At 35.3% G+C, this 10,545-nt stretch overlaps 1 protein-coding gene across 3 annotated transcripts in view; it reads left to right on the forward strand.

Moving 5' to 3' along the window:
* Window positions 1-10,194, forward strand: part of BCKDHB (branched chain keto acid dehydrogenase E1, beta polypeptide) — a 250,327-nt gene extending 240,133 nt beyond the window's left edge. For 2 of the 3 annotated variants that reach the window (XM_011950278.1, XM_011950280.1), the window contains exon 10: window positions 7,608-10,194. In XM_011950278.1, coding sequence (XP_011805668.1) covers window positions 7,608-7,748 — 141 coding nt within the window. In that variant the 3' untranslated portion in view covers window positions 7,749-10,194. The remainder of the gene's footprint in view (window positions 1-7,607) is intronic. The other variant, XM_011950279.1, reaches the window with a different exon arrangement.
* The last annotated feature ends 351 nt before the right edge of the window (window positions 10,195-10,545 follow it).

The raw sequence follows: 10,545 nt of genomic DNA on the forward strand, positions 1-10,545 counted from the left end.
ATAAATTATTGCTTTAATGTTAAATTTTGATTTTAAAATTTACTTCAGTTTCTACAGGTAATATATTGAGATTCTGACAATTTTATATTAATGTATGATTTTATTCTGACACAGCTATTGAATTTGAATCACTAATTATTTCTATGCATGTGTTAATACCATTCTCCAACTTTGTTTTAGGTAGCTAGATTGTATCCAGGGAAGCCCATTTAGATCAGAAATAACATTTCTTTCTAACTTCAAAAAATAAGCATCCACTTTAAAAATGGAATCTGAATTTAAATAAAAATCCTAATTTAGGATTCTGTTCCATTCTTTAACTAGTGGAAAGAAATCTTAGAGAAAAAAAAAAAAAAGACAAATTGCCAGTAATTTGCATTAAAGAGGAAGAGATGGATTTTTTTTTTTTAAGTCAGCAGACATTGAAGATGGTTCAGTGAAGTTAAGTAATAGAGATCTCAGATTTTAATTTAGTCAAGATTATGATTTTACATAGAAGCATTGTTGAAATAGGCTTGATAATAATGTTTTAAGTGTTAAACAAATCTGGGTGAAATTATATTATTCATCTACTGTCTTACTCAGTTATATTGGTTCAGCTGTGTTTTAAGAGTGAGAGACCTTATATCAATGAGCGTTTGTTCTGTACATCTCATGTGCATGGTCTTAATAAAATAAGCATACCTCTAACATTTGGGGGAGCATCATATTAGTTCGGGGGTAGGTTAGAGACTCTGCTTTCCAAATAATTAATTTCATAGATCCATGCTCTTGAAAAATTGGTACATACTAATATATTTGTAAGCTTTATTTTTCAAATATGCTATGTATTGTTTAAAGCATTAGCTTAAATGAAAAATAATATTTTACATTCGTAAAGTTGTGTTTATTTAATTCAGTAATGAAATTAATTTGGAGTTGTTGGCATACTGCCTTCACAGGTTTCTGTGACTCATTTGCTGAGAAAGTGTGATTCAAGAGACCAGAATCATTTTTTTCTCATTTGCTAAAACTCATGTTTTGACTATGGGCAAATGTTCATGGCAGATTTAAAACAAATTTAAAGTAAATATTCTGTGATAATATTTGGAAGCTGAGTGATGTCTAGCCTTACATAACTAGGACAAATATAAATCTCTGAGTTCACGGACTTTAAAAGTATCAACTATACATCATTTTAGAATACTGGTTTTGTTTTTCTCATATTCTTAGAGTTTAACTCTTATACTACTAATGATGACCTCTAGAAGGTAATTGCATTTAGAAGCAAAATATCTGCTGTTTTATTAATTTAATAATTAAGCACTAAATGGTGTTCCAATTTAGGTTTAAAAGTAAGCACATTCACACATCATTTAAAGCTATTTCTTAATGTTTTTTTCCTACAGAAGAGATTATAGCTGCATGATCGCTATATGTCCTGTTCAATACTCATTATATTTATAATTTATATTATCTGTATATTTATTCATTATATTTATAATTTAGTCCTGTCCAAATAAAGCATATTTTCATAGTTAAGTGTGTTGTGGTAGTATAATGATTACATGAAATAACCTGGACTTTGTTGTTTGCAAAGTAAATTAAATGTTAATTTTCTGGGTTACTACTTGGAAATTAAGTTGTGGAATGATGTTTCTCATTGGTCCAAGGAGGGACATAAAATTCTGATTTATCAGATAATCCTACAGGAAACGTATGCCTGTTTTGACTTATGATATGTTTCTTATTACAATGTCCTACTTTTCTGGCTTTCCGTTAAATGTTTAGAAAAATTAGTTAATAGTTTTGCAGGAAAAGAAAGGAACTTTATCAGTGTATACCAGCCATATAAGAAGTGGGAACATATATAAAAGACCTCTAATTTTCCGATCTCACTTTGAACTTTTCTTCACAGTTTTCCAGCTCAAGATGGTATATAGTCTTGCACAATGGGCTGTAGCCAACTTTCCGTCAGAAGAACTGAGTAAAAATTATTCCGAAATTGTTCTTAGAAAGAAATCTGAGCCTGGAATTGTCTTGCATTAAAAAACAAAAAGCAAATGATTGCTTTAAAAACACACCAAATGATATTGGATGGTCTTTATTCTTGACTCTGTTTTTTAAAGTGTGTATACGTTCATTACATCCAGTTGTCTATTGGCCTCTTTTACTCGTAGCTTTTCGGAAGTTGACTGACAGGCCACTTTTTCTATAGTGGGAAAATAGGCGCTTTGTGTGCGCGGAGGGATTTCCAACGCCCCAGAACCAGCAATTAGTGTTTGGGCATCCTGCTCCCCACCAGGGGGCAGCACCAGACACTGCCTTTCCTAGAGGCCTGAGTGCATTAAGGCTTTCTAGCAGTGCCCTCCACCCTTCTTCCTCATACAGCCCTTACGTATTTTTGGTATTTTCTTACACATTTTAGGCTTAGTAAGTGTTTACTAAATGATAGCTGTTTAGGCATTGTGCTATACGGATACTGCTTTTCAGGTTTGACCGTTCTGTGTACCTGAATTTTGTCTTTCGTGGTAATTTGGTCTATCATTTAAAATACCTTGTGTTTATTATAAATATGGGATACCTTTAACTCGTAAAGTCTAGCAATTATTGAGCACAACGACATGTCAGGCATGAAACCAGGTACTTTTTATATGCTGCTGCAGAATCTTAGTAGACATAAAGGCAAGATAACAATACAGTCATAAAACAATAGGAAAATGCAATAATGGGGAACTGTAACACTTCTATTTTGATGTTGAATAAACAGTACAAACCTCGGAGAGGTTAAATCACAATAGAACAAAGATCCCTTCAGATAGAATTCCAGATTCCATGCTGTATCAATTATATTATGAAACCTTGCCATTAAAAAAAAAAAAAAGTTGAGGGTGAATTAAGCCACGATGTGTAATGCCTGAGACAGAAATTTCAGTGATGTAACTCCAGTGACACTGTGACAAGGAGAATTAGGGATGGACATACTTAAAACTTGAATGGAGAAATAGGGTTAGATATCGAGAGATCCCAAGGAAACCTGTGAAAACCCTAATATATGTGAATTTATGTACGTGTAATATGTAACATATTACGTTCATCAAAACATGGGAATAAATGACGTACTCTTAATTTTGAAAGCCCCATAAATATATTTTACTTAAACCCATAATGGATCTTATTCTTTTAATTTGTACTTGTTCTCTCTTACCTGCTAGAAAATTTAAAGGTTCTCTGTCCTTCCTAATTTTAACAAGATACTTTGTTTTCTAAAAATAAAATGAAACAAAAAGATAAATTTGTTTTGTTTTATTTTGTTACAGAAAATAGTCAAATGAAGCCAATTTATTTTGCCTGTGTCTATGAGTGTAATGATTTGGAATGGTTATTTCACATTGTTTGCTTTCTTTTCTGGCTATAATGTGCATAGCAATCCAGATGGCTAATATATAAACAGTTGGAGTTATGCTTATTACAATCATTTAGTGTGGCTTAGGAGGTTCCCAGTACCCAGGACCATCTATCTGTTCATTGCTCTGTGTGTTACCTTCATGATCAAGTTTGTGTTTTCAGCTCCTTCACATACCTTAGCCTCTACCTTTCTTTATATGTGAAAGAGGCTTCTAAGACTGAACTTAACTCATATGCCCCTCAAGGCTATGTTGTCAGACCTTGATTATCCCAGCCTGCCTTCACACTACCATTCTTTTGTATTCCTAATTCATTTTTTTCCCCTTATCATTGCTATTCTCAATAGTAGTGTCTTAAAATTTGCAGAAGAGTGACTAAGAAAATGGGCGTTGTAGTCAGGTTTGAATCTTACTTGGCTGTGTATGTAGAGATTTGATCTTGGGCAACCTCCTTTATCTTTATTTCCTCACCTGTGAAAAGAAGTATAATACTGACTTCATAGATTTGTTAAAATGGTTAAATGAGATAAAATGTAACTCATTTAGCCCATGCCTGGTTTCTTGTTATTAACATAATTTAGAATGAAAGTTCTCCTGTTGCAAAAAGGCATATTCAGAGGTAAATTCAAATATTATATTCTAAAATTTCACATGCATCTTTTGGAAGAAATATCTACTTTAAGCACCTGGTACTGTGAAAGCACATATGACAACAGAATATATGTAGGCGGTACTAAATCGTTGTTTTGGGGTTCATTTTCAGTCCTTCTTACTGGATCCTGGCTGCAACTTTAGACCCCAAATAGCTAGAGAAAAGTTTCTCTAGGTGCCTGTCTGTTGCTTCTGGTTACATGTTACACTATAATCTGCTTTGGAGCCTCACAGCCACATCTGTGATTGTTCCACGTGGCCTGAGCCAGCTTACATACACAGCTCTGTAGGGAGAAAGACCATAAACGAACACTCCCCGTTTCTAGCCCATATTCTGCATAATACATGTAAGTCTCCCAGCAGCCCTGTAGGCTATGCCATTACTTAATTCCCAATTTATGTGGCTTACTTTTTCTGAATGAAAAGTCATCAAATACGGTTTTTAAGATATGGAGCAGAAGAATATGATTAATCTGAGTTGTCATGAAAATTCAGGGCACATGGTTGCTATGGTTATGGCTTCATGTATTTATAATGGAGAGAAACTTTGTCTCCATTAATCTACAAACTTGCCAATGAGATTCAGTATTTGTTTTTCTGTGTGTGTGTCTGTGTGTGTGTGTGTGTGTGTGTACGTACGTACGTACATGTATACAGCTTCTGCCTGAAAACACTGAGGCGGAACAAGGGTGTTCTGTTTTGGTGGTAGTGCAAAGAAACATATTACACATAAATTATTTATATGTGAACCAATTCAGTGAGAAGTAACTGTACAGCTGCTTAATTGACCTAAGGGTCTTACTTCCAACTGCTTAAAAATAAGTGTAAACTGAAGTTCGTGGAAAATATAACTTAAGGCTCTTTAATGTACTTTTGTTAGTAAAGAGAAGTTCAAGCTGTTTCAGTCAGTCAGCATATATTCTTTAAAAAACTGAACACCCTATTCATAGTCTTCTCTTATATATCCTTGAATTATCTTCCATGATTTTTACATTTTACATACTTATAATAGTGTTTAAGAACAACTTAATGCTACATAATTTACAGTCATCGTTTCCAAATTAAGGAAGCTGTATGTGTAGAATCACAAATTTATGTAACATAAAACAGGAACTTTTATTCATATGAGAAAACCATTATTCACTTTATTGTTTTCCTTTATTTCAGCATCGTTTATTACAAAATTAATACTGTTTTCGAAAAACCAAAACAATATATTATAAAGCACAACATGGAGTTGTCTCTCACCTCCTTGTCATTCCCAGCCTCAAAGGGTAACCACTGTTTACAGTTCAAGTGTGTCTTCACAGCAGATGTTTTCCTATGCTCGTGCAAACATATAGATGTATTCCTGGAAAGAGTGAGGCTTGCATTCTTGAGGAGTTAGGAGCATTGCTATTTGAAAAAATAAAAATCCAGTTTGATGATGTTAGTCATTATGCTGAAAGGAGTGATTTTAACAAATACCAACAGATCTTCTTGTGGTAGGCCAACTTTCCAAGTTACTAGTTCAAGAGAATAGCCATTTTATAACAGGTATAAAATCAAAGGCGTTTAGTAAAATATTTTGCCTTTAATTTTCCATGGATAGCTTGTTTATGAAGAGTTCAGTATTCAGGGAAGATAGAAAAACAGCCCTGTGTCAGCTAAAGTAATAAAACCGACTTAATCCCAAATTGACAATTTAAAACCCTTTAAAATTACTTGTTGCAAACAAGAAACAATCCACCCAGTCTGTCATCTCTTTTCAGCTTATTAGTAGTGGAATCTCTTAGGTGGCTCTTTAAACCGTGTGTATTAAAAGTCCTAAAGTTGTTCGTGGAGATTTCCAGTTGCTAGGGAATACCAACACTTATTTGGTGTTTGATACTGTAAATCGTGATAGTTATTGGGGCCAAAAGGAGGTCTGTAAATGTCCAATAGGTTCTTTTTGGAGCTAATTTGTGCTGTTTGCATTTTCTTTCTGCCCCAATACACTTGTCACTGGAAGAAATTACACAGAGGGTAGGGATAAAGCATGAAGTATCATGATTCCTTCATGTAAAAATTTTGCTCAAATTAAAATGTAAACATAGTATAATATGTAAAAAAAAAAAAAAAAAAGGGGCCTCCTTAAATCCTTTATAAAGGAAGACAATGTATAAACATGTGAGTAAATACCAAGGTTTCATTTTAGGTAATAGCTGTGAATGTTAAAAGTAATATTATTTTCCTCAGAATAGTTTATTCACATATCTCTTACATTTTTTAACTCTTTAAACATTTTATTTTCAGTCTGGGCTTGGGGGCTCACACCTGTAATCCCAGCACTTTGGGATGGGAAGCTGGGCATCACTTGAGCCCCAGGAGTTGAAGACCCAGTTTCTAGAAAGAAAGAAAGAGAGAGAGAGAAAGAGGGAGGGAGGGAGGAAAGGAGGGAGGGAGGGAGGGGAGAGAAAGAGAGTGAAAGAAAGAGAGAAAGAAAGGACAGGAAAGAGAGAGAGAGTGAGAGAAAGGAAGGAAGGAAGGAAGGGAGGGAAGGAAGGGAGGGAGGGAGGGCAGGCTAGGCGTGTTGGTGTGCACAAGTGGTCACAGCTACTTGGTAGTCTGAGGTGGGAGGATTGCTTAAGTCTGGAAGGTCGAGGTTGCAGTGACCTGTGTTTGCACCACTGCACTTCAGCCTGGGCGAGAGAGTGAGACCCTATTTCAAAATAAATTCAAATTTGAATATTTTACTTGAGTAACATTTTTTTCTCCTGAAAATAATTTTCTACAGTGTTCCACTGGGGTTGAGGTTTTACATGTGTAAACCAGATCTCTAGCCTCATGGGGCTCATAGTCTCTCGTGGAAGACAGATAATTGGGCAACTGCAATGGATTATGCCGAGTTCAGTGCTTTGGGAGCTCAGAGCAGAAGCCCCTCCCTCATCTGCCCTGTAGGATTGGGGAGGTGCTGTCAAGGAAGGCTTCCCAGCAGGAGTGATTCCTGAGGTAATAACCTGAGATTTGTACACACATCAGTCAGGCAAAGAGCCGTGCACTTGGGGTGTGAGTGGCCAGAGACCCAGCAGCAACTACAGAAGCCAGACTATGAGAGAGATGAGAACACAGTCAAGTAACTGATAGAAGTTCAGTCTGGCTGGGACATGGAGGAATTACGAACATTTATTATGAAAGTAATACATGTTCATTGTATAAAATGTCAGAAAAACAGGAAATGCAAAAGTATATATTATTGCCAGTTTCATGGCAATATATTATTGCAGAATTAACTACTGTGAACATTTGTTGAATTTTTATAATTCTTTCCATTTATATTCATAGAACAGCATGTTTGATATTATCCCAGTTTGGCTTAGACAATAGATATATATACGGGTATAATGCATGTGCATACACGAAAACACATAGTAAAACTGGGATCATGCTAATATGCTGTTACCTGCTTTTTTCATATTACAGTGTACTTAAATATTTTTAATGTCCTTAGATACAATTGTATTTTGAGTGAGTGAAATATTTTAAGTTGCACTATTTCATTTCTGTGAATAAAAAAAATTCTTGAAGTAACCATCCCAATTGTGTCTGCAGGAGGAATGTTTCTTGAACCTAGAGGCTCCTATATCAAGAGTATGTGGTTATGACACACCATTTCCTCACATTTTTGAACCATTCTACATCCCAGACAAATGGAAGTGCTATGATGCCCTTCGAAAAATGATCAACTACTGACCATATAGGTAAGTATGCATTTTGGGAAAGCTATTATGTGCCCCTGATATTAACATACTATTAACCAAGACACAGCAATCATCAGTGTTTTGTATTTTGGTATAAGGCAACTTTCAGAAGAAAATATGTGCTTTAGAAAAAAATTCAAATTTATAGTAGTATATTTACATTTTTTTTGTTGTTGTTCTGAGATGGAGTCTCACTCTGTCGCCCAGGCTAGACTGCAGTAGTGCGATCTCAGCTCACTGCAACCTCCCCCCTACCCCCGAGTTCAAGTGATTCTCCTGCTTCAGCCTCCTGAGTAGCTGGGATTACAGGCACCTGCCACCATGCCCAGCTAAGTTTTGTGTTTTTATTGGAGGTAGGGTTTCACTATGTTGGCTCGGCTCATTTCAAACTCCTGACCTCAAGTGATCCACCCGCTTCAGCCTCCCAAAGTGCTGGGATTACAGGCGTGAGCCACTGCACCTGGCTATATTTACATTTAATAGAAGCATATCTAACATATGTATATGTGATTTCTTTTTTTCTTTTTTCTTTTTTTTTGAGACGGACTCGCTCTGTCACCAGGCTGGAGTGCAGTGGCGCAATCTTGGCTCACTGCAACCTCCACCTCCCAGGTTCAAGCGATTGTCCTGCCTCAGTCTCCTGAGTAGCTGGGACTACAGGTGTGCATCACCATGCCCAGCTAATTTTTTATATTTTTAGTAGAGATAGGGTTTCACCATGTTGGCCAGGATGGTCTTGATCTCTTGATCTTGTGATCTGCCTGCCGTGGCCTCCCGAAGTGCTGGAATTACAGGCTTGAGCCACTGTGCCTGGCCTGTATATGTGATTTATAAAAAATAGATGCATGCATATGTTAACATTGAATAGTCAATCACTAGATGAAGATGCTCTCTACCATGGTTTAGATTGCAAGTGTACTTTATACCATTGTTTCAACTTCAACCTTCATTTTTGTATATATTTTTTCAACTACTTATACTGTTCATGAATAGGCATACTTTCTGTATTTAAAAATGGCCCCTCAAGCACCATTAATTTACATTCTAGTTATTTACATGATAATTCATGACATTCTGAAATTTACCTGTATATTATCTGAAAAATGGATTTCTTGAGCAAAAGATCTGTTTATTGCATATAAGGGAAAATTTTACTTCAAAACAAACAAACCAACCCCAAAACCCAGCACCGCTACCATTTCCAGAACCTTTTTTAGCAAGTGAATATTTTTTACATAGTGGATAATAAATGGTATTTATTAATTAGATTTTCTAAGTCATGCTTATCAGCCCCTTCAGTGGTGGTATTCTAACAAAATGAATACATTACAGATTATTAAGTTAGTTTTTCAGAGTTTTCATATAGAAGTTACTATCACTGACACACTGATTTTGAAATGTTTCAAATGAGTAGATACTATTAGATCCTTTACATTTTAATATCTAGTTTTTCCAGAAATGATAGTAATATCTTTTGAAGAACCGTGTTTTTTCCCAAAGGAAAATAAACTTTGTATAATAGCACATTCTCTACTTTTTAAAGATCAGAAATGCTAGAATTCTTGACTTTTGTGTATGGGTAGTAAATCTAGCTCACAGAAAACCAGAGTGAAATGCCTTTACATTTGTGCGGATAGAGAAGTTAACTCTCCCTCATATGTCACTGTGCTACCATAATCCCTACATTTTCTGTGGTTCTAGTCTAAGAATATTGTTATAGATGGAAGTTAGGACCATTAGCCCACAGGTGCCTAGTATTCTGTCAGACATATAGGTGTAGATGCTGTATTTCTGATGTCTTGATGTCTGTGAAAGCAACTGGCATCTACAATAAATCACACTTAGAACTGGTTAGAGGACTCCCTCACTTTTGTTGTCCATGTGGTTCCATTCCGTGGACCAGCCATAATAAAAAGCCAAGGTAATGATGGTGGCCACCTGCCTCATTGCTATTTTTAAAGTAATATTCAGATGTGGTTTTAAATTTAGATTCTGTATTCCTTTGGAACATAAGAAAAACATTTAAACCTATGCTGAAAATACGATAAGAGGAAAACAACTCCAATATGCTGAAAGTTAAATATGGTATTAAAGAAAATAGTCATGTATGCAATTGAGAATGTCTATAATTCTTTTTACAGAAAAGCTGGAAGATTATAACTAGATACGGAAATATTTTTTCTGAATTTTTTTTTTATATTTCCTCAGACTTACCTCTTTTTGAAAAGAGAGTTTTTATTAAATGAACCATCATGATATTGGCTGAAAAGTTCTACATTCTATTATTGTATTGTAACACATATGTATTGATGATTTTCATTAAGAGTTTCAGATGAACTTTGAAAAATATTCCACTTGGTAGTCTTATAAATTCTGTTTAATTACATCTGTGAATATTGTGTGTGTGATAGTATTCAATAAAGTAAAATCAAATTGTCTTTGGGTTGTATGTGTTCTTTTTTTTTCCTTCAGCAAAAAGTTTTTGTTTGAGAGTAATAGCTTGTGAACTTGTTAATTAAATCTGAATTAAAGTACAGTATTCACTATAGAAACGGTGACTTTTCAACTTTATCGTATTTGGTTCCGTTCTTTATGACCCGGATGGTTACATGTTGACAGAACTTCTAGAATGTTTTCCCTCATTCTTCCCTCTTGCCTGAACAAGGTGTCGTAATGACCTCCCCAGTGTGTGGTGGGTCGTGGGGCAGAATTTTTCCTACTGCCTCTTTTCTGTGAGATGGACAGCATAAGCCTGTCCATTACAAAACTGCCAAGTTTTAGCTGTAGCT

Source organism: Colobus angolensis, unplaced genomic scaffold, assembly GCF_000951035.1.
Source record: "Colobus angolensis palliatus isolate OR3802 unplaced genomic scaffold, Cang.pa_1.0 Scaffold304, whole genome shotgun sequence".
NCBI lineage: Eukaryota > Metazoa > Chordata > Mammalia > Primates > Cercopithecidae > Colobus > Colobus angolensis.